This window comes from Aureobasidium pullulans (assembly GCF_000721785.1).
Source record: "Aureobasidium pullulans EXF-150 unplaced genomic scaffold scaffold_6, whole genome shotgun sequence".
In the NCBI taxonomy this organism is placed as follows: domain Eukaryota; kingdom Fungi; phylum Ascomycota; class Dothideomycetes; order Dothideales; family Saccotheciaceae; genus Aureobasidium; species Aureobasidium pullulans.
Genome location: NW_021941026.1, coordinates 202,880 through 225,113, shown reverse-complemented (window position 1 = coordinate 225,113; position 22,234 = coordinate 202,880). Strand labels below are relative to the sequence as shown.

The window sequence follows — 22,234 nt, the reverse complement described above, 5'->3', positions numbered from 1 at the left end:
AGGCTGAGACTCGTAAGACGGGTCGAATTATCGATTTCCCTTATCGAACTTCTATTCCTCTTTTCTTCTTCGAATCTTCTGCGATACCAGAGACATCACACATAATGGATCACTCACACATGGATCACGGCAACATGGGTCACGGCGGCATGGACCATGGCGGTATGGATCACGGAGACATGTGCAACATGAACGTAAGACCAGACCATCTCCAATCCTACTCTAGTCTTCCACATACCAGACTTGAGGAAATGACTGATCACGACACTAGATGCTTTTCACATGGGACACAAACAACCTCTGCATCGTCTTCAAATCCTGGCGCGTCACCTCGACCATGTCCCTCATCTGGTCCCTCCTAGGCGTTGTCATCCTCACAGCCGGCTACGAACTCATCCGCGAACTCTCCCGTCGCTATGAAGCCAAAGTCCAGAGAGAAATCGACGATCTACCGAGTAAGTGCTCCTTGCCTCCATCCTCTCCCCCTCTCACCCTTCATATCCTTGTTTTCCGCCTTTACCATCTCGGCCTTTGGCCCTGATGTTTTGTCTTTGCTTGCTTGCTTGCTTGTTACATCCCCGGTTTTTTCGAAATCAACCCAGACAAGTTGGCTAAAATGGCATGACCTTTTTTACAAAGATGATGGTGAAGGAAGCTCATTGCTCGCGTCAGGACGAAGCGCCGCCGATGCGCATGCAAAGTCGAAGACCATCAAGGCTGCTTTCTATGCCGTTCAGGTCTTTTACTCGTTTTTCATCATGTAAGTCTTTTCTTCCTTCCCGTTGGCTGTTTCGGTGTACTCATCGGGTCACAGGCTACTTTTCATGACTTATAATGGCTGGATCATGTTGTCTGTTGCTGTGGGTGCGTTTGTGGGATACTTGGTCTTTGGTAACTCTACAGTGACCAAGAGCGCTGCTTGTCATTAAGAGATGAGGCCAGGGAGAGAGACGCATTTTTTGCATGGTTCACCAATCGCGACGGAAGTAGGGAGCATAAGGTGCAGTAATGTACAAAAACGCTTGATTTTTGAAACGGAATATGGATCTACTTTTCCAATTTTTCTACATGTCGTTTAGACGACTACCCATTTAACGCCTTTCGCTTTGATTAGATAACTCATCCCTCCATTTCTTCATCCTCATCCTCTTCTTCTTCGCCTTCGGCGGCATCTACGCTGAACGTAGGTGCTTGATCAACGCCAACATATGAATCACTCATCAAGAACAAGGTCAAGTCGTGCTTGCCAGCTGTGGGAACGGTAAAGTCCAAGCGAACCTTGAGCTCGCGGCCAATAGTGACCTTCTTGATGCTGAGCAGGTTCTTTGTGCTCTCCTCGCCAACGACCAACCACCAGTTCTCGATCTTCTGGGCAGGGTAGAAGGGAGCGTGAACAGTGAGGTTAGGCTCTTGGTCTTCGTCAACATCACGCTCAATGCTGACATTGATGAAGCTAGGCTCGCCGGCAGTGACGTTCTCAGCATCTTCAAGCTCGAAGTTGAGCTCGATGTTGGGATAGCGCTCGTTGGTGAAGCGAGCGGCATCGCCCAATTGTTGGTTGCTAAGACGCATGCTCTTGACCAATTTCTCGTAGTTGGGGTTCTCGGAAGGATCCATAGCATCCATGAACTCGAAAATGTCGTTGATGCCGTTGCTGTTGACGGCCTCGATGACCTCGGGATCGAAGTGAGGAACCTGCTTAAGTGGTGAGTCACGGTCCCACATGGATTGAACAACCATCTGGCTCATCTCCATGGCGCTCATGGCGTTGAGGTGGGCTTCTGATGACAGCACATCAACACAAGCGCTCAACAAGACGAGAACCTTCTTGAGAATCAGCTCTTGATCCTTGGCAAGATCCACAGGCAGTTGCATGCGCGAGAAGTGCGCTTGCAGCAGGATGAAGGCCTTGAAGTGAGGTGATTCGAAGTTGACTTCAGCAAGCTTGACAGGTACACGGTCGTAGATGCGCGAGAGAATGCGCTCTTCGTGACGGCGGCACTGAATGTCTTCGAACTCAGTTGCAGCAGTGACAATCTCGAGGATACCCTTCAGCTTGGTAGTCTTCTTCAACGAAAGCAAGAAGGTCTGCATAGTGATGAAGGAGATGTTGTAGTAACCAGCGATCATGGCAGCGTTGAGGGGTGTGATTGAACCATCGTCTTCTTCGTCGACCTCGATGATGTTTGCATCGGTCAAGTCCTTGAGAGTGGACTCAATCAGCTCAGAGAGGTGGTAGTTGAATGCATCTTGTGTCGTATCAGTAAGACCGTAGAAACTGGGATTGGCCATCAGACGACGGTAGAAGTAGGTGTAAGTGAACCAATTGATGGCATCCTGAGTGTCCTCAATTGTCTTAGTACTGATCTCGGTCACAAAGACGTCGTGCAAGAAGGCTTGCAATTGACTCTCGACGGGAAGTGCCTCTGTCAAGAACTTCTTGTAGTAATCTCTCTTAACAGCAGGGCACATGAGAACACCTCGTGCCTTCTTGTCTTCCATAGGTCTGCCGGCCTTTCCAAGCATCTGTAGGATCTCGCTGATGGGGTAGTCGATATAGCGATGCTCCCGACCCTCAAAGAATTGAGTACCCATCACAATGACCATGTGAGCAGGTGTCTGGACCTCCCAAGCACAATCTCTAGAGACGAGCATGACTTGGATCGCGCCAGCCTTGAAGAAGTGCTCAACGGCACGCTTGTCGAAAGGACTGAGGGCCTCATGGAAGTAACCAATACCGTGCGACAAAGACTCGGCCAAGGCACGTTCATTAATCTTCTCCAAGACAGAAGAGATGTCCTCAAGGTTGGCGTTGAGGAAGCGATCCTCTTGGTCGTCCGCGACGCAGGTTGCAAGCAAATCGATGGCAGTTGCACGGACCTGCTTGCGGTTGGGGATGAACACCATAGCGGGCTGACCAGCGGCAAGTTGTGCGATAGATTGGTACACAGGCTTGACCATAGCCAGCATAAGAGAAGGGAAGTGAGGAATGGTGAAAGGTTGGATGTGGAGCTCGAGAGGGATCTGACGGTACTGAGGGCTGAAGTTGAAGATGGTGTGCTTGCTAGCGCCAAACCACTCACCAACATCGCGGGCGTTGGAGAGCGAGGCACTGAGACCGATTATACGAAGACCGTTCTCGAGCTGCTTGCTGATGGCGTGGCTTCGAGATACAACAGTCTCGTAGACGTAGCCATTTTGGCCTCCAATCATGTGAAGATCATCAGCGATAACAAGTGTCACAGCCTGAACGTTCTTTCTACGTTGCCACATACGAGACATCATGTCCCACTGTTGAGGAGTGGCAAGGATGAGATCTCCTTCACCAAGCAACTTGAGATCGGCAGTGGTCTCACCAATAAGCTTAACGATCTGCTTGCCACCAGCAATTCCGGTCAGACGTGATTGCCAGTCCTTGTAGCGAGCGTCGATGGCTTCTTGGAAAGGTGCAATGTAGACGGCCTTGCCATCACCTTGACTCCAGTGACGGAGGAGAGCAAATTCAGCACAGACAGTCTTGCCACTACCGGTTGAAGAACCAACGAATACGTTGTCATCCGAGGCGTACAACGCATTGAACGTTTGAGTCTGGATCTTGTTGAAACGTTCCCAGTCAGGGTAAAGGTTCACGAACTCCTCGCGCTTGAGAGCAGCAATAGGAAGAGGCTGCAAGTCCAAAAGAGGCGTGTGAGGAGGGAACTTCTCGGGCAAGATGAGCTTCTGGAAAGACACTGCCAGGCGTGCCTCAGAGTGCATCCATCTGTCTGATAGAACAGTGATGAAGTAGTTAGGAGGCATAGGCTCAGTGATGGGAACAGTGAACTCCACAAGGTGCTCGTTCATCTCAGCCTCAGCATATTCTTTGCGAAGGACAAACTGGTCGTGGAACAAGATTTCCTCACCGTCACAGTCCTCTACCAAGATCCAGAAACTCTCAGACTTGCCATGTAGATTCTCGTCCCACTCGAACTTGGGTGAGATGGTAAGCTCGACACGAAGCATGGTTCGTGTCATGGGCTGCACCTGGGCCTGAATCTCCAAGCGAGGGAATTTCTGGACCAAAGCACAAACTTGTCTACCAGCTCTGGGCATACCAAGAAGCTCACCCATGCGAGGAGGGTCAAGGTCAAAGTAGCTCGACCATGGCACGTCGATACGTTCAGCTTTGCGGACAATATCGGCAGGGCACTCTGGAAATTGTCTGAGTGGTGACATGGTTGGCCACATACGTTTCTCAGCCATCATGCAAAGGTTGAGAGCATCCTTGACAACTGAAGCCAGACCCTTCTTGAGCGCAATCTCGAATACAGCTCTCAGAATACGGCCAGCAGATTGTGTGACGTAGACCAAGTCAGCCATAAGAGCAAGACCGTCAAGCTTTAGACGAGATACGTATGCTTGGAGCAAGACGTTAATCTTGCAGTTGGGCTCGTCAATAGTCTCCTTGACAGGGATAGGAACTCTTCCAAGCAGCTTTGCGAGCTCAAGCTTCTCGTCTTGACGAACGGGAATGTACTTGAACTCTTCGCTGAGAGCGAAGACACGGAACAGCTCGATAGGTGTGATCGATGGCTGAATCTGCTGGTTGTAGGTCAACATTGATTTGTGAGTGATGTAGTAGTGGGATGCAATGCGACCAAGCTCTGTCGACACAATGCGGCCTGCACGTTTGTCATATTTGACAAGGTTTGCTTGCTCCAGAAGCAAGGCGGCTGAATGAATCAGATCGACGCGCTTCTGTTCCAGGGTTTCGTCATCCTCATAGTCTGCTCCGACTTGGTATAGGGCTGGCGATCGCAACATACGCACGAAAAGGTATGTGTAACCCAGCCATTCGACACCCTCATCACGAGTGCGGACATTTCCAAGAACAACTTCAGCGTTGAGGTTATCTGCCAGTTTGCTAACAAGCTGACTTTCGATAGGGAGCTGCTGGTTCAGCAATGACAGGTAGTACTGAATCTCTTGTTGCGTGGTGATGATGATACCTTCACCGTAAGTATCGTATTGTGGACGACCAGCACGACCAAGCATTTGGAGGACATCTTGAGGAGACAGCTCAACCCAGCTGCCCTTTTCAGGAGAGTAAATCTGAGTGCCCTTAATGATGACAGTATGAGCTGGAAGGTTGACACCCCAGGCGAGAGTAGCTGTGCAAACGAGTACTTGGACATCACCGGCAGCAAACAACTCTTCAACTGAGTTACGATCGGCTCTGCTCATACCAGCATGATGGATACCGAAACCGTAAGGAAGCAAGTCCTTCAGATCAGCGTTGGTAACGCTTTCAGCTTCTTCGGTAAGAATCTCTCTGCTGGCAGCATCATGCTTCAGGATTTGGCCGATGGTGTCAAGCTCAAGAGCTTTGTCGCGAATGTATTTTGCTGTCTTCGCAGTCTCTTTACGAGAGTGTACGAAGATCAGCATCTGGTTACGCTGCTGACCAACTTGCTCGAGAACCTTGTTGTAGCAAATATCGTTCATGGTCTTGAGCTGCTTGATTGCCTTCTTCTCGGTGACACCAATGAACTCCTGCTTCAGAGGACAAGGTCTGTAGGTACCGTCGAAATGGAAAAGACCCTTCTGCATGTCGACTCTGAGGAAAGTAGCAACATCGCGGTAGTTGGGAAGTGTAGCACTGAGACCGACGAGACGAACGGGTTCACCAGTCTGCTCGATCTTGCGAATTTGTCTACTCACAATGCTCTCAAGAACTGGACCACGGTCATCGTGAAGCAAATGAATCTCGTCGATACAGATCAGACGCACAAGATTCGTGTAGCTTGTATCTGTGGCCTTGCGGGTGATGACATCCCACTTCTCAGGAGTTGTAACGATGACTTGGGTCTCGGCAATCTGTTGCTTGGTGAGTTGGCGATCACCTGTCAACTCTGAAACCTTGATACCGTAAGGTGCAAGACGGGCACCGAAGTTTCCGACCTGTTCTTGGACCAAGGCTTTCAAAGGAGCGATGAAAATGATTTTAAAGGCGTCCAAGTCGATTTCGCCAGTCTCCGGGTTACGGTGCTTGCCAATCTCGCGAAGCATCGCAAGCATAGCCACGTTCGTTTTGCCAGATCCGGTAGGTGCGCAAATCAGCATGTTACCGTCGTCCTTGAATGCGGTTGGGAAGCATCGCGTTTGAATGCGGTTGAGCTCCTTAGAGCTTCCAAATCCAATGCGAGCCCACTCAGGTAACTCGGTAGTAGGCAGATTAGGCGTTTCAAAGTCCTCGCGCTTACGCTTAGGTGCTGGTACGTGGATCTCGTCGTAGCCCTTGAAGGTGCGCTTGGTAGATCCTTGCGGTAGCTTCACGCTGGGGTTGGTCATTAGATGGTTGCCTTGGTCGAAGACAAGGTTCTCCAGGTTGATGTTTCTGCTCGGTTGGAGACCTCCAACAAGGCCCTCCTTCTTCTCTTCAGCGTCAGAAGGCTTTCCGGTCGCGGTATCCAGATCCATGAGATCAAATTGCATCTTCCCTGAGGCCTGTCCATCCGTGCCTTGTTGGCGAGTCTTGAGCTCCTTGAGAATGCTTCCATGTCCAGCCTGAACCATTTCACGCTCGACAGCCACGCGAGCGGGCTCATCCTCACCAGCTCTTCTCCATCTCGTTACCCAGACGACCTTATCCCTGTTCTTGACAAGCTTCGAGACCAGCTCGGGATGCTCGTAATCGAAAAGCTCCATCAAGTCGTTCTCAACGTCGCGCAATTGCTTTTCCTCGCCATCTTCGTTCAAGCCAGACATCATATCTAGTGCTTGTGATGTCTTATCTTGCTGAATATGTGCATCTTCGTAGAGTTGTCCTATTTGTCGTTGAAGCCAGAAAGCGTCGATTTCGTGAGCGGGTATAACGTCCTCTTGTCCGGCCTTTGCAGAGCGAGTTGCGGTCGGAGCGGAGAAAACTAGGTCTTCGTCATCGCCTTCGGCAGCCATATCTTCGACACCGGCGTCTCCTTCAACAACGTTTTCCGGGTCCTCGATGATGTTCTCGTCATCTGAATCTCCTTCTCCATCGCGAACCTCGTAATTTTGTCCTTCCTCCTCATCCTCATCACCAAAGTCGACAGCAACACCCTGACGGTCATCGATATCCGCGCCTTCGCCGGCATCATCTGCGTCACCCATGTTCTCATCTTCGTCCTGTGCGTCATAGTCGGTGATCTTCTTGCCTAAGTTGACAAGCTCGTTAAATTCCTTTGAAGATAGATTGACACCGACAATATCGTCAATCTCCCTCTTCTTGTCAAAGTCTTTGAGGTCCTGATCCTTCAAATATTCCAGGATGCTGTCGGTGGCACTGGCTGTGATGTGAAGACCGTAGTCGCCTCCCATCTTTTGCGCTACCAGCGTGTTGATCAATGTGTAGGTCGCTTGGGTCGCCGGCGTGCGAGGACGGTATCGCAGACCTTCAATGTTGAGGTCTGCTTGTGATAGAATGCCAGAGGCGCGGGCACTTTGCGCGGGTTCTGCTCTCTTGCGATTCCTTTGGGCGTCTTGTGCGGCGGGTTGTGCAGGTGCAGACTCGCGGGCATTGCGCGAGCCCATATCGTTAAGGTTGATGCGACCAGCAAGTGACTCGGGATCACCTGTACTGTCATCACCTCGGCGCGTGATGAATCGACGGTCCGCCTGGAGGACCAGGTTGGACATGGCCGAGTACTTGTACTGGTTGAGTCTCTTTGCATCTTCATTTTCGGCCATGATGACGGTTGTGTAGTGTTGGTATTGAGCGGCGGGCGACAGACGTAGTTGGATGGCTCCCTACGCGTGTGCTGCCTTGACAGATGCTTTCTCTGACCCAGAGCTTCGCGAAAGGCACCAAGCGGCGAACATTGTTTCCGCGCTTGGCACATGGGCTTCCGCTCGTCGCAGAACGTTCCGCCCTTGGCAGTCGCTCTCGGCTTCAGCTTTCCAGATCTTCTGAGTTCCCGCGTCTAGGAGCACAGACGTGGTTTTCCAAGTTCGTCGAAAAAGCTATTCAGCAACATTGCTTTTGTTATAGGGCGTGTGCCAAGCTACCGAGAATCTGCTATCGCAATGCATAACATCATTCTCCTGTAGATAGCAGAAGCATAGCAAAACATTCGGATGATCCGTTGCAGGGATCCTGCTCTACAACAACCCTGTTTCAAGGATATTCGCATGATGAGGTTGAGTCTGGTCTTCTCGCATGGAAGCCGCGCAGCACAGCCATGCGGCATATATGAGACCATGTGCGGTCTTTATGAGACCAGACCGTTGATCGTGGCGCATGCGGGGAGCTCATCGTCATCGCGGTGAATCTCCCGCTGCGCTGCCTGGAGCTTTGTCAATCGCGTTTCCTACAAGATCTCGACCTTCCCTCGTCTTTCCTTTTGTTCACCCATTAAACTTCGGCGGACAAGTACAAGGTACCTGTCGCTAATATATCAAGATGGTCTCGCTGTGGGGATCAAAAAACGACGACGAGCAGGCCGACGATGGCTCGACTACACCCAGAGGTTCGACTGAAGATAGCAGACGGCCTCCTTCAAGACGCTCCTACGAGCGAAGAGAGCGTGAAGCAGATGAGAGAACCAGACTCTTGCCTGCTCAACCCCGTCCTCCTCACTCAGATGGTTATCTCGACCCCGATGACCCAGCTGTGAGTCGCAATCCCTCCGTCGCCTTATCACCGTACTGACAACCATAGGTCTCACCTTACAACCTATGGACCGTCCGCTTTTTGAGATACCTCACCGTTCTGTTCTTCCTCATCAACTTCATCTGGTGGGTTCTGCTCTTCGTGAGCATCTTTGTCTCTCCTCCCGGTCTGCACACCAGAGGTTCTGGCTTCTTCGACTTTTCCTACACCACCCTGACTGCCGGTAACCTTCTGGTCGCCATCCTCTTCTTCGCCGCACCATCCAAGGCCATGCGTATCACCATGGGCATCATCACCGGTATCTTGGCCATTGATCTGATCATGATCCTTGCCCTTCCTCGCCTGAGAGTTGAGGAGGGCTGGCCAGGTATCGCCTCGATCGCATGGGCTACACTCATTGGCCTTTGGTGTGTCATTACCGACAGAGTTGTGGCCTGGGGCAAGCGCGAGGAAGAGGAGCGTCTTACTGGTCGTGCCGAGACACGCAGAACACTGCGCGAGTGGCTGGCTGTTTCTCTGGCTACCTTGATCCTCATCGTCTACGCTGTCATTGCTGTCCTCATGACCGCAACCCTCGTCTTGCGTGCTCGCGATGCCACATTGGAAATGGACGGTGAGCGCTACTACGTTGACGGCGACAAGTACCAGGTCCACCTTGCCTGCTTGGGCAATGTCACCTACAACGCTGCTGGCGATGCCAACCCCACTCTCTTGCTTGAAGCTGGCGAGGTTCCTTCTGAGTACGACTTCGAGCATTGGGCTTATGCAGCCTACCAAAACGGCACCATTGACCGCTACTGCTACTGGGATCGTCCTGGCTACGCTTGGTCTGACAGCGCTCCCAGCCCCCACAGCGCCGGTATGTCCGCTGACGCTTTGTCGGAGGCTTTGGCTGTTGCCGGTGAGGAGGGTCCCTTCATCTTGGTTTCTGCTGGCTACGGTTCCATCGTTTCGCGTATCTTCTCTGCTCGTCACGTTCGCAACATTGCCGGTATCATGATGATCGACCCTCTTCACGAGGACCTCCTCCACCGCATCGGTGGTGCCTACAGAGGTTTCGTTCTTTGGGGCTGGGGTATCATCTCACCCCTCGGTCTCCAGCGTAACTTCGGTGCCATCTTCAACGGTCGCACTCGCGAGGACCGTGTCTATGGCCGTTCTGCTTACCAGGGTGGCAAGTTCATCAAGGCCCAGCTCCAGGAGAACCTCATCGCCGAGTCCTTGACCAAGAACGAGGTCGCCAGCGCCCGCACCATTCAGACTCCCGACGTCCCTCTCGTCATCATCAGCAGTGGCATCAGCAACCGCCGTGACAGCGAGTGGGAGCGCAAGCAACGCGACCTTACCAAGCTCACCGAGAACCTCATCAGCTGGGATGTCGTCAACAAAGCACCCCACGAGGTCTGGAGAACCCTTGACGGCAGAAATGTCATGGACAAGAGACTGAAGGACATCGTAAAGCAGAACTACAAGGCTTACTCTATCAACTCTGAAGAGTAAGAGGTAGTCTAGTCAAACGATGTTAAACGACCTTTTCTAAATTGTGTTCTTTTTGTCATGAGAGAGACGGAATCATGGAACAAGCGTGGCGGCGAGCAATGATTATAATGTTTTTACCCTGCGATTTCACTTTCTCCTTTGCATTTCACGCGTGCCAGTACATATGTCATTGCACTCTCTTCATGGGTCTCTGGAATGTCTTTCGATACGACTTCAAATAGGCTCGCTTAATGATCATCAATTTCCTTATGAACTATGCAAGCCGACCTTCGGGTGCATCATGATTGTGCAACAAAGGTGCATCTTCACCTTCCTCATACTCGCGCGAAGTGAAGAATCTCGTCGGTCTTCTCTGACCTCTCCACTGTCTCTGCTGCATACACTCTGACCCCTTTAATCCCCAATGCCAAACCATACCGGCAATGAAACCCACAGCATCATTCTTAAAAGCCAAACAACCAGCTACCGTGACCAACATGACAGCCCAACGATTTCTTCTCTCCTGCTCATTAAGCTTACGTCTCTTATCCGCAGCATCTTCATTTTCCTGCTCTGTCTCCTCCCACAGATCCTTGATGTCGTCGAGAGATTGTCCCACTTTTGCCAACTCGACGCCGGCGGCTAAGACCATGACTCCGAGCAAGCTCTTTGGGAAGCGTTGAAGAAGTGGGATAATTGTTTCACCGGCAGTGAGACCGAGGAGGAGTTTTACCAGGCCAAGGATTATTATGGATGCGCCTGAGCGGGCGCCGAAGCGGTATTGTCCTGCTAGACCGCCGCTGCCGTGGCATACGGGCATGGCGCCGAACCAGCAGCCGATGAGATTTGCAATGCCGACTGAAAGGCCAATTTCCGTGTTTGAAGGTGTAGGAGGGAAGGTGGGGAACAGAGAGGCTGAGAGAGATGTGACGGCCAAGATGCTATTCAGGGTTGTTAGAGGGAGTTGAGGGAGTCCTGCTTCGAGGGCACCTTTGCGGAAGTCTGAGGGTGAGGGGATGTAGATTTTTGGGTGCCAGGTGTGGAAGCCAGAGGTTTCGGTGTGAGTGTGTGATTTGGCGAGTTGGATGCCGCCGAGCATAAGACCTAGCAGGAACACGAGTAGGGCGTAGGGGATACGAGCAACCAGAGAAGAGACAAGCAGGAAGGCAAATGCTGCCATAGCCCAAAGCCAGTTGTCCGACCATGATGGGCTGATCCACCCAAGAGGCTTCAGAAGACTTGTACCTGCCGAGATTACCAGAGCGAGACCAGCTCCCATCTGGATGCCTCTAACAACAGGGATTGGCACCACACGGCCGAACCACTTTAATAGTCCAGTAAGACTCAGGAAAGTCACGACTCCACCCACGAAGAGGCCAGCAGAAATGTTCTCTGTCTTTGTGTACGACTGACTGATGGCAACTGCGGCGATCGCTTTCATTGGTTGTACAGGAAGCGGTATACCAAACGCAGCTCCAGTTGCTATGTTGGCGATTCCAGAAAATACCAATGTAGCAGGGAGTGATATGCTTTTCGTGAGAGTAAGAGCAATGAGCAGAGGAAGTAGAGTCCCGAGGTCGCCTAGAGCTCCAGAGAGTTCGTTCAGCGGTTGCGTTCGCAGGGTCCGTAGGTTATGCTTGTTCACGTTCGCGAGACGTGAGTAGATAGACGCCATCGTGATGGACGGCAATATTTAGGATTTAAAGATATGCGATGCAATGCAGGAAATGCTCAGGGAAACGCTCTAAGGATGGAGGAGATGCAGTCAAATATCAAGGTCGCAGAAATCGATTCAAAGCACAAAGACCCGTGACTCAGCCACGTAGGTATTGTGCCGATAAGAATATAGTGGTTTGTCAAGAAGTTGGACGTCGACACCGCCTCGGAGATCTCACTTGGTGGAGCAGCGACGCTTATGCCGAAAGCTGCCGAAGGTGACCCTGTCCTCTGACATCAATCTCGGCCAGCGCGCGTCTTCCGTGTTGCTTCGGAACGCGTCCTCCCAAGAACTTCTGCCTCATCACATTATCACGACCATCAAAAATAATCACAATCATGTCTGCGAGATCAGCCTTACCACCATCGTCACAAATTGGTGTGCCGATACCGAGCTCACAAATGGCTCCAGAGTCCTTCCAGCGACAACAAGTAAAGAAATTCTACCAGAGATATCGGCCCGTGAGGCCATTACCATATGAGCTTCGGGACATGATCCATGTGTATATTGAGGAGCAGCTATGTACTTCATCCCAAACCCACTCCATTTGAAGCTCCATTGACTTTGTCCAGACTCACAAGCCATTCCTCTGATTCTAAACACACTCATCGCAGGCACTGATGGCACTATCGACGGACGTACTTTGCCTGCCCAAGTGCCTCCTCCCCAAGCACTCGCTGTTGTTGCCACTCTGGCCGTGCATCCTAGTTGGACGAACCGATCCAGAGAACCGGATAACATGAAGGTGGCCAACGATGCACTATTCTTACTCAAACATGTAAATTCCATCATCGGTGCTGCCAACGCCGATTTCAACACCGCTTTCAAATTTATGGATAAATTTGATTCCCGGGACAGACGACGACGAACGGGTGATGTTACTTTGGACGGCGATGACGATGGTAAATTCCAGATCGAGATGGCAAACAAGGGTGCAATCTGGAACCTGGCCGAAGATTTCTGGGCAGTGGTCGGCTGGGCCTTCAACTGCTCGTGCCAACATCCTAACCGATGGGAGAGATGGAGACCTTGGCTTGAGTTCATGCTTGACGCACTCGAAGATGATCTCGAAGAAAGGGTCGCAGCTGCCGAACCACTCAAGAAAGATGGCAAGGAAGCAGCGGTCAACACACTGCTGTCAGAGAGTTTGATCGCACAATACTGTCTCACAGTAGGTGACGGTAGAGCCGGTAAACGAAGAGTCATGAGAGCGATCTTGGCCAATGGCAGTAAAAAGGACTTGGATGAGTTCAAGGAGATCTGGAAGAACGAGACAAAGCCACCAAAACAGAAAAAAGAGGATGAGACGATACCACGGAAGAAGATTGACTTCGAAAAGGATGAGTACGCAGACTATATGGATCTGGAAGATTCTGAGGAAGAGGACGATTTGCCCTCAACGCCCAAGGCAACGACGTCGGCTCGTCAGTCGCGTAAGAGAGGACGACCATCATCAGCGACACCCGATCTCGATGGAGAGGCCGAGTATAGCGTATCATCAGACTATGGTGGAGGTGAAGCTATACAACTACGTAAGCGCTTGATTGCTTTGGTAAGTGTTGCCTTCCTTCCTGCCCAGCACAACCATGATCTAACGCTTTGCAGCTCACACAGATCTCGTTCCACTATGAGCACGCGTTCATGGAAGCTGAAGACTGTTTCGACTTGGTGACAGAGTTCATTCGTCCTCTACCTCTGGATATGTTTATCCTATTCGTTTCACCACCAACACCTTGGCTAGAGCCACACTCACACGCATCATTGTGTCAGAACCTCCTTCGACCGACCATCTCCTCGGAAGCACCAACGTATCACGCCGACACGATGACCCAAATCGAGTTCGAGAAACACTTCCTGCCTTACCCTGCAAACTACACCAACTACGTCGAGAACGCCAGAGTCAGCTTGCTCGTAGAGGCTCTGCTGAGATTGTTGTTCAGACATTCCGCACTGACTGTTAACACCAGTCTGAAGAAGAAGCTGGACGAAGGAATCAAAGCCAGAGAAGCCAAAGCAAAGTTTGGTGCAAGAAAATTGGTTGGTGTCAATGCAGCAGAAGAGGAGAAGGCGATAAAGATGTTGGCGAACAGTGCTGCGAGGATGAGAATGGTCGTTCAGGTCGCTGGTTCTCAGCAGCAGTAGATTATCAGTCAAAAGCAGATATTATCCTCTATCACTCTACCGCGATCCAACCGCAGTGCTCTAGTGTTTTACAATTAGGTGTTGCTTTTACAAGGAGAATTTTCAGATATGGAAACATCAACTTATTAGACGAATAGATCCCACCCGAATTGGGTTCTCTAGGCGCAGACGGCTCATCGAAGTAGCTGTCATAAGGCAATATGATTTTAACAACTAGCTCCTTGTCCATTAAGGGCAGCATTGACTTCGTAATGTTGTTAGACAGCCAGACTGATATTGAGCCCATCGAGTTGATTAGTAGAGGGTCTCAATGGACTGAGAGCCCAGCTTCTTGCAGTTTCTATGCTCGTACCTTTGCACTACGGTCGGGTTACTTGTTTCATTGCGGGACCTCATTATTGTTGTATCAAACATTACCTGAGTTACCATCATAGCCTACAACAGCCCTCTATTCTAGTCTTACTGTTTTTAGTCGAGACATGACAAGAGAGCAGGGTGTTGGAAAATAGAACAGGGTTACACCATTTTCCAGTTTGACTTGTTCAAATGGAGGCAAGTCTGATTAAACTTTGTACCCAATATTAAGAGAGGCAGCGTATACAGAAGTGTACCTGTACTTATGAGAGATGTTATGATTGCCTCTTCTGAGTAAATAGGAACGGAAAGATTGGTAAATATATGAGGACGATGTCGAGGGTCACTCTTCAAGGGTCAAGTCTGAAGAGTCGAGGCTTCCGTCATCGGATCAGGGCGAAGGCGGTGAGACGTGGGGCCCTTGAGACTTGGGATGTGACGATGATTTGTCTTGCAACTCGCAACCAGCAACACACGACATAACGAATTCTTTTCGAACGACACCCTGCGCGTTCTCTTCCTCTACGGGACTACTTCTGCGGACTTCAAATCCACCACCCTCACTATCCACCGTCTCCACCTCGAACAACCTCGTCGGTTCAGTCACACCCAGAACACAGATTCAAGATGTTGAAGATCTGGTCTATGGTACGCGTGATATTGAGATGATATTGAGAGGGCATTACTGACTGCCATGACAGAAACAAAAGCAGCAGAAGGATGAGGCCGCCGCGTCAGGTGGCGCAAAGAAGAAGAAGGTCACAGCAGCCCAACTGCGTGTGCAGAAGGGTAAGTAGACAGGGACTATACCTGCATCGCATGGACTGATAGATGGCATTCAAGACCTCTCGGAACTCTCGCTCGGCAGCACCATGACAACAACCTTCCCAGACCCCGACGACATTCTGCATTTCAGCCTGACCATCTCGCCCGACGAGGGCATGTACAAGAACGGCACCTTCAACTTCACATTCAACATCAGCCAGAACTTCCCACACGAGCCGCCAAAGGTCAAGTGCACGCAAAAGATCTACCACCCCAACATCGACCTCGAGGGAAACGTGTGCTTGAACATCTTGCGCGAGGACTGGAAGCCGGTGCTCAACTTGAACGCAGTCATAGTTGGTCTGCAGTTCCTCTTCCTCGAACCCAACGCCAGCGATCCGCTCAACAAGGAGGCTGCTGAGGACCTGGCACGCGACCGCGATGGATTCAAGCGCAACGTACGATCCAGCATGGCTGGAGGCAGTGTCAAGGGCATCTCGTATGACCGTGTCATGAAGTAGATTTTGCAGAGAAGGTAGACGAAGGGATGATGTGGCATACGACAGGCGTTTTCTGTGCTATGGATACAAGCGGTTTCTTCTTTCAAATATTGGCTCGTCCTTTTTCTATACACTCGACGTCACGGACGAGATGAACGTGGCGATAAGGAAAGTCACAGTTGTGGCTCGTGTTATCTTTACACTCGTCCAAAGGCAATACATACGTTTCAATTCTGATTTCTCGTTCTCTCGTGTGTTCAATGTCGAAGGCTATCAGTTGTCTGGACTCTCTCGTGAGTTGAATGGGGGAGAGGTCTGTGCTTTGTTCGGAGCAAGATTCCATGTCGATTTCGCAGCCTCGCTCTACAAGCAGCAGCAGCACCACCCTCGTTCACCCTCCACATATACATACAATGCACACGACATTAAGGATATCACACTCGCTGCAAAGCAATGGCCAACAGTGCCTGCGCTCCGTCCAACAGCAGCAATGCCGCCACGTCTCATCTTTCCGCCGCACAAAAAAGATGTTGCTCGTCCAGCCCGACCCTTCATTCACCACCACCACCGGCGACCAAGATCACATCATCTACAACCCTCCCTCCTCTGCGCCGAATGTCTACCACACACCCTTGAAGTTCCTGCCCAAGGACGACCCGCGACGCCGCCTGCACACACTTCTCAGACCCACCGCCTCCGATTCCGCAAACACACCATTGCCTCCCGCAGTGCGACCAGTCTATGAGAAGAAGTACCATCTCAAGCAAGCAGACATCGAGGAGATCAAACGACTCAGGGCAGAAGACCCGCGCAAGTGGACCAGAGTACGATTGGCCGAAAAGTTCGAGTGCAGTCAGTTCTTCGTCAGCCTGTGCTGCTCAGCACCGCAAATCAAGGATGAGAGACAAGCCGAGTTGGAGAAGATCAAGGAGAAGTGGGGACGCACGAAGAGAGAGGCACGCGAGGACAGACAGACCAGGAAGCAGAGTTGGGGAAAGGCTGTCTAGTTGATCTTCTGTTCTTGTCGTGCTTTCTGGGAAAAAAGGAAAAGTCGCAAAGCATTTGCATTTTCACGGGTGTTCTAAGGGAGGGGAAGGGGCCTCGATTTGTTCTTATATCTGGTCAGCGCCTTGAGTAAAGGTGCTGATTGATTCAACTTGTATATGCCCTTTTTTGACATGTCACGCGAGAGGCGTGGTGTGTCTTGTTGTAAGATAAGGCGAAAAGGGTTTGTTGCTGCTACATAAGCAAGAAAACCACTACATTGTACCACGAAATGCAATACGATATACCCAAACCTTGACCTTCCACATGTGAGCATGTGAGCTTGTTGGAAGCAAAAGAATAAATGGGAAAAATAAAAGAATAATTCGCGGAAGGAGCTGACCACCGCGCTTGGCAAAAATGGAGACGCGGATTTATCCGAACGTCACCTCATGGGCATACCGCTAGCCCATCGAATTGCACGCCCGCAGCGCATACCTCTCTCCCCTCCGTAATCAACCCCACAAACCATTCTTCACAATGCCTATCAAGCCCATTACTGGTGTATGTCCCGTCCAATCGATACCCCGAGCCGCTACGCAAAACCGGCGGCCGACCGCGCGACACTCGACGACTCTCAAAGCCTGATGACAGTGACTGATTTGGATGATTGTAGATGCTCCGCAGAGGACTGGTCCTTGACCTTTCCGTCGCCTTCGGTAAGTTGAACCCAGGAAATGCTTGAGAGCGGAGATTGAGAGCAGATCGACTAACATTGAACTTATAGGTCTCGGTACCTCGGCCGGTTACCTCTGGTGGTACGGTATGTAAAACACCTTTTACTTCTTCGACGACATCGTTCTCTTTTCCTTTCGCTATTTCTCCACCGATGGATATGTGCTCGACCTCTGTACCGACATCGACTCGCAATCGCATCCTCCGAACTCCGAACCATTCAATCACGTCACGAAACAACGAAGGAACCAATCGACCACCATTGCACACCTTCCATACCACACCACCTACTCTCACCATCACCGCAACGAAAAAAGCAGAAAGAAACACAAGACTGATTTTACCTTCCAAAAGGCTTCCACGTCCCCGCCGTCCGCCGCCGCGATCTGTTCTACGCCAAGCTCGAAGACGAGCGCGCCGCCTCCCTCGGCCAGCTCTAAAGCACACAATCTTCCACACGCCTACTTGATACCAAATCGGAGGGAGAGAAAAGAATAGAACATATGGGCACACTAGCAAGCAAAGCATGAGAGAATGGAAAGCATATTGAAACAATAATCTCTTTGGTGTACATACGTGTATCGTGTTGGGACAGCCGTGTGTGTCTTATGATCGTGGGCATCGGGAAAGTGGTCTGAAGACGATGACATGCTATGAAGGTTCTGGATATCTGTTCCTTCTGTGATCTAAGCGTGAGTACTCGAGCTTGATATTCTCGAAAGACAGCACCAATCAAGTGATCCAATCTCAAGGCAAGTCGTACGTGCATCAACATATCCCCTTCCTTCTAAGCCGAGCAAGTCTTGTGTCTTGTTAATCTGACTGATGCCATGATCCCACCCTTTCCCATGTCATCATCACATCCCGTTTGACCAGACTTGCTCCATTACCCAATCCGAAGCCTGTGAATTCCATCATCAAGAAGACCTCTACCTCCTCAATCGGTCCTTCCTCTCTTCCTCTTTTTCGTCTCGTCTATTTCCGACTAATCCGCTTCTCACATCGATCTTTTCCTTTCCACTCTTCCCGCTTGTTTTTCTTTTTTCCCTTCCCATCTTCTGCTCTCACTCTCTATTCAACTGACTAGCCAAGTTTTTCCCTCAATGTAGAATTACCGGGATCGTGGGAGGGTGTGATGATGTTTGAAGGGGATCAAAAACTGTGTCGGAGCAATGCTTTATGGTTTTCTGATGTGAGGAATGCATGTTTCGATGAGGGTATGTAATGTGGAGCTCCCATTGGACCTCCACCACCGAGTGAAAAACATCTCGCATTTTGGTGTGGCGGTTTATCTCGCATGCGAGGCGAGGGTGGGATATTGGGTAGATGAGCTGATCTTGGGTGACCTTGCTTCTACCTCTATGTATCATGAAAGGGCGGTCGTCATGTGTAGGATGTGATGATGAGAGACAGCTCTCGGTGGACGTGGACCTGTTTTCATTGTGCATTTTTTTTAACAGTTCGCCGATTAAGAGTGTTGGATGTCTGGAGGACGGGGATATCAGGTTCATCCGCTTGTCTAAATTGTTCCTCTTTCTTCCAAGTTCATCGTTTCTTGCTCATTTGCTCACAGACTGATGACTTCGATGGTGTCTGCCATACTCTCTCGAATATCCAATTCCGAGTCTCCGTTCAAAGGTAGAGTTCTTCCCAGAGTGTACTTGTGACAACAACGATAGTTTGTATGTCGAGTTGCAAAGGCGCAATTGATTCTGTACGAGAATATTCTCAACATCTAACCTCAATACCCTTCCTCGACACCGTCAAATACTTGACACCTTTATACGGTCTGACTCCCTCACCAAGCCCTTTAGATCTCTTGGTGTCGATAACCAAACTATCCACTTTCAACCCACTGGCCAACCATCCCTTGACGCCGAAACTCAAACTAGCAGATCCAGGCATGAGAACTGCATTCTGTCTTGTCTTTTTCTTATCTCCTGCTGCGTTATTGGCGGTATTGTTGCTGGATGATTTGGGCTTGGGGGTGTCGGTTTGATAATCATCGTCGTAGTCGTACGTGCTGGCTTTCATGCCGTTGGAGAGGGAGGTGCCCATTTCGTCGTCTTCGGATTCGCCGACGACGGAGCAGCGGAGAACGCAGCCTGCACTACTGATGGCAGCGGCTTCCTTGGCGGAGATCTTCCATTCGATGGCGGTATCGCCAGGGCTCCAATGGGCTTCTCCTTTGGTGGCGCGCAAGTCGCTGATATTGCGGACGAAGGAGGAGATGGGGATGCTGACTGTCAAGTCTTCGAGGGCAGGTGCTTTTGCCTCGCCGGAATTGCCACGGAGAGTAGAGGGGCGGGCGCCTAGATTGTTGGACAGACTTGATGCTGCTGCTGATCCGATTCCCGAGCTGGAGGATGCGCCTGTGGAGCCAGTGTAGAAGCGATGGCTCACCGTTAGACGGACTTCGAAGTCTGAGCCTGTGGCGCCCAAACCAGTCTTAATCTCTATTGAGGCGGGGAGGTTTAGGTCTTGTGCTTTGGCGGATAGGGGAGATGCTGAAGGATCTAGCAGATCAACGTCATAGCCTGCGAGTACGAAACGACCGTCTGGCGGTACGAAGCTCAGTTCGGCATGGTCTCTCCAGCGGGCTAGTCGTACGCAGGGATGAAATACAGGTCTTTCCATTGTACGCTTGACCTTTTCTGCGCCAGGACCACTACCAGCTCGTAGGCTCAGCAGTAGGTCAGGGACACCTGAAACCTTGCTCGTGAATGCGATACTGCCGTTGGCGAAAGCGGCTAGAGGGCGTCCTGAGGGAGCGTAGGTGACGGACAAAGTCTCGACAATGTCGACGTACATCTCGTTGCTTGTATGACGGACGTTGTTCCTACGCCAGGGGATCTGAGAACCAGCTGTGGATAGTGTTGGAGTAAGGCTGCCGCTACCACCGCTCCCCATGCCAGAGAAGGGTGTCTGAGAAGGACCCAAAGCAGGAGAAGTGCTGTTGGTCTCTTGTTAGTCGTCGTCGTACTAGGCCTCTTTGTATACAGAACATACCCAGGTAGTCCTACACCTCCCAATAACCTGCCCATCCACGTAGGAGTATCCACGACATCTCTAAGCGCGTTGGCTTCGGTACCTCCAATCAAGCCTCCGTCGCACATCTCGCCCAACACTTGGGCAATAACATCGTAGTTGGCTTCCAGCTTACTCGCTAACAGCGGTGCGCCCAAAAACTCTTCAAGCGCATCGGCAACGCGGTGTAGGAACTCGAGTACGACCAGAGGTTCCGTATCGGTAGAACAGGGACCGAGGAACAACAGGCCATCCTGCAGCATGGAGAACAGTAGCGTCGGCGGATTCGTCGCGGTGAGATAGATACATGATGGTCTCGGTTCCGAGTGGGCGAGGTATAGCGGCAGTACTGTCGTGGCTGGCGGTGGACGCGCAGTGAATGTATGTGTTACGATGGCATTGCTGCAAGTGTGTCAGTAACGTGGTCGTGACAGCGAGGCTGGAAGGGTTTACTGTACTTGCGCTCGTTGTATATGTACACTGCCTCGATTAGACCCATGGTGGAAATTGTTGATTGACCTCAAGGGCTATGTTTGCATGTTCGCATGTGAAAGGTGGGATTTGGCGGGCTGTACATCAACGTCATGGGGAAAGTGCTGGGTGGACAGGTCAAAAATACAGTGGAGAAGATGTTCATAAATTGCTGTTCACACGTGTACATTGTGATAATCGCCTGCTGATGCTTGTTGCTGACACTGATAAGAGGAATGATGGAATCAAAATATAGTTTGTTGCGCTGCCTCAGCGGGCATGCTGTCTCTACAAAGCTGAAGTGATATATTATGCCAATGCATTGCCCTTGCCTCTTTCCTTGCTCTACTCCGTATGCGCCTGCCAGATTCGATCCTCTCTTGAACGCCGTCCTAAGCATAATCAACATTTTCTCTTCTCTCCAGCTCTCGCGTCCCATGACTGCGCCGTGTTCGAGCTTGCTTCCCTTCTGCTATCTCTCGAGTCCATTCGAGCTGTGTCGGCGGCAGCTTCCTATTGCTGTGCCGCGTAACGCATGGGGATTTCTTGCTCCTGTGCGTGGCCGTATTGGTTCTGGGCGTATGGATTGCGTGCAGACTGATCCCGGTGGCCTTCCTATTGGCGTCTTGGGTCGTGCGACATGGGCATTCCAGGTGGGGGAAGTCCAGCGCCATGGATAGGGCTAGGGCCACCCATAGGCGGGAAAGGCATACCAGCAGGTGGAGGGAAGGGCATACCGCCAGGAGGAGGGAAAGGCATGCCTTGAGGTGGTGATCCAGCTGCACCGGGAGTCGGAGGAGGGAACGGCATGCCATTGGGAGGGAAAGGAGGCATTCCGTTCGGAGGGAACGGGAATGGCGGCATACCACGACCTGCTGGCATCGGGGGAGCACCGGGAGCGCCAAATGGAGGAGGCATGCCAGGAGGGAAGCCGAAGGGCATGGCTGCTACACCGGCGTGGGTTCCACCAGGCAACATAGGATTCGCGCTTGCTTGTCCTTCAGCGGCGTATGATGAGGTGATACTGTCGATGACTGATTGTGCTTTTTCGTGGCCGATTTCTGCCCCATGCTGTTAGTCGCATGCTCTTCTGGAGGGTCGTGCTTGGTATTGCGTACGTTGGTAGTAGTCGACTACGTTTCGGAGATGGTTACGACCGCTGTTGTGGGCCTTTCTCACACTCATACTGTCGTGAGTGAGGTAGACATCGCAGTAATCGCCTGAGTTCGCATGAGTATTCAATTCGTCGACGTTCCGCCATGGAGTAAGGACCTACAGAAGAGTAGATGAACATTAGTAAGAGAACTAGAGTAGAGACTGGAGTGACTTATATTTCGGCATCTTGACTACTTGTTCACAGAATCAGATGCGACGAGATGTTTGATGGCGCAAAGCTGTCTCTGGTTGTTCGAGACACAGCTCGGACGACCCCAG

General features: G+C 51.1%; 10 protein-coding genes across 10 annotated transcripts; 6 read left to right on the top strand and 4 right to left on the bottom strand.

The window, feature by feature from the left end:
* Positions 1-119: 119 nt before the first annotated feature.
* Positions 120-929, top strand: M438DRAFT_373318 (Ctr copper transporter; the record flags this gene model as incomplete). The annotated part of the gene is made up of 4 exons (XM_029908410.1): positions 120-194; positions 272-455; positions 673-760; positions 815-929. The coding sequence occupies 4 exons, from the start codon at positions 120-122 to the stop codon at positions 927-929; spliced, it is 462 nt and encodes a 153-aa protein (XP_029761958.1).
* Positions 717-7,749, bottom strand: M438DRAFT_344223 (Sec63-domain-containing protein). Its single transcript, XM_029905166.1, has 2 exons — positions 815-7,749; positions 717-760 (listed from the first exon to the last, which is right to left on the bottom strand). The coding sequence occupies exon 1, from the start codon at positions 7,702-7,704 to the stop codon at positions 1,120-1,122; it is 6,585 nt and encodes a 2,194-aa protein (XP_029761957.1). The 5' UTR covers positions 7,705-7,749; the 3' UTR covers positions 717-760; positions 815-1,119.
* A 667-nt stretch (positions 7,750-8,416) lies between these two features.
* On the top strand, positions 8,417-10,126 carry M438DRAFT_270155 (uncharacterized protein; the record flags this gene model as incomplete). The annotated part of the gene is made up of 2 exons (XM_029900366.1): positions 8,417-8,626; positions 8,675-10,126. 2 exons carry the CDS (start codon positions 8,417-8,419, stop codon positions 10,124-10,126), a joined length of 1,662 nt encoding a protein of 553 aa, XP_029761956.1.
* A 184-nt stretch (positions 10,127-10,310) lies between these two features.
* Positions 10,311-11,950, bottom strand: M438DRAFT_344220 (uncharacterized protein). The gene has a single exon (XM_029905165.1). The coding sequence runs from the start codon at positions 11,778-11,780 to the stop codon at positions 10,380-10,382; it is 1,401 nt and encodes a 466-aa protein (XP_029761955.1). The 5' UTR covers positions 11,781-11,950; the 3' UTR covers positions 10,311-10,379.
* A 176-nt stretch (positions 11,951-12,126) lies between these two features.
* On the top strand, positions 12,127-14,122 carry M438DRAFT_363960 (uncharacterized protein). The gene is made up of 3 exons (XM_029907690.1): positions 12,127-12,344; positions 12,395-13,374; positions 13,428-14,122. Exons 1-3 carry the CDS (start codon positions 12,161-12,163, stop codon positions 13,962-13,964), a joined length of 1,701 nt encoding a protein of 566 aa, XP_029761954.1. The 5' UTR covers positions 12,127-12,160; the 3' UTR covers positions 13,965-14,122.
* A 715-nt stretch (positions 14,123-14,837) lies between these two features.
* Positions 14,838-15,919, top strand: M438DRAFT_293656 (putative NEDD8 conjugating enzyme). The gene is made up of 3 exons (XM_029901826.1): positions 14,838-14,966; positions 15,020-15,107; positions 15,162-15,919. The coding sequence occupies exons 1-3, from the start codon at positions 14,946-14,948 to the stop codon at positions 15,602-15,604; spliced, it is 552 nt and encodes a 183-aa protein (XP_029761953.1). The 5' UTR covers positions 14,838-14,945; the 3' UTR covers positions 15,605-15,919.
* Positions 15,920-16,001: 82 nt separating this feature from the next.
* M438DRAFT_293654 (uncharacterized protein) lies at positions 16,002-16,590 on the top strand (the record flags this gene model as incomplete). Its single annotated transcript, XM_029901825.1, has 1 exon — positions 16,002-16,590. Exon 1 carries the CDS (start codon positions 16,111-16,113, stop codon positions 16,588-16,590), a length of 480 nt encoding a protein of 159 aa, XP_029761952.1. The 5' UTR covers positions 16,002-16,110.
* A 490-nt stretch (positions 16,591-17,080) lies between these two features.
* M438DRAFT_344217 (cytochrome-c oxidase, subunit VIIa) lies at positions 17,081-17,757 on the top strand. The gene is made up of 4 exons (XM_029905164.1): positions 17,081-17,131; positions 17,244-17,286; positions 17,355-17,390; positions 17,657-17,757. The coding sequence occupies exons 1-4, from the start codon at positions 17,108-17,110 to the stop codon at positions 17,740-17,742; spliced, it is 189 nt and encodes a 62-aa protein (XP_029761951.1). The 5' UTR covers positions 17,081-17,107; the 3' UTR covers positions 17,743-17,757.
* A 972-nt stretch (positions 17,758-18,729) lies between these two features.
* On the bottom strand, positions 18,730-20,923 carry M438DRAFT_363956 (clathrin adaptor, mu subunit). The gene is made up of 3 exons (XM_029907689.1): positions 20,788-20,923; positions 20,312-20,731; positions 18,730-20,255 (listed from the first exon to the last, which is right to left on the bottom strand). Exons 1-3 carry the CDS (start codon positions 20,826-20,828, stop codon positions 19,031-19,033), a joined length of 1,686 nt encoding a protein of 561 aa, XP_029761950.1. The 5' UTR covers positions 20,829-20,923; the 3' UTR covers positions 18,730-19,030.
* Positions 20,924-21,041: 118 nt separating this feature from the next.
* M438DRAFT_363955 (zf-U1-domain-containing protein) lies at positions 21,042-22,195 on the bottom strand. The gene is made up of 4 exons (XM_029907688.1): positions 22,132-22,195; positions 22,077-22,082; positions 21,919-22,020; positions 21,042-21,861 (listed from the first exon to the last, which is right to left on the bottom strand). The coding sequence occupies exons 1-4, from the start codon at positions 22,139-22,141 to the stop codon at positions 21,416-21,418; spliced, it is 564 nt and encodes a 187-aa protein (XP_029761949.1). The 5' UTR covers positions 22,142-22,195; the 3' UTR covers positions 21,042-21,415.
* Positions 22,196-22,234: the final 39 nt, after the last annotated feature.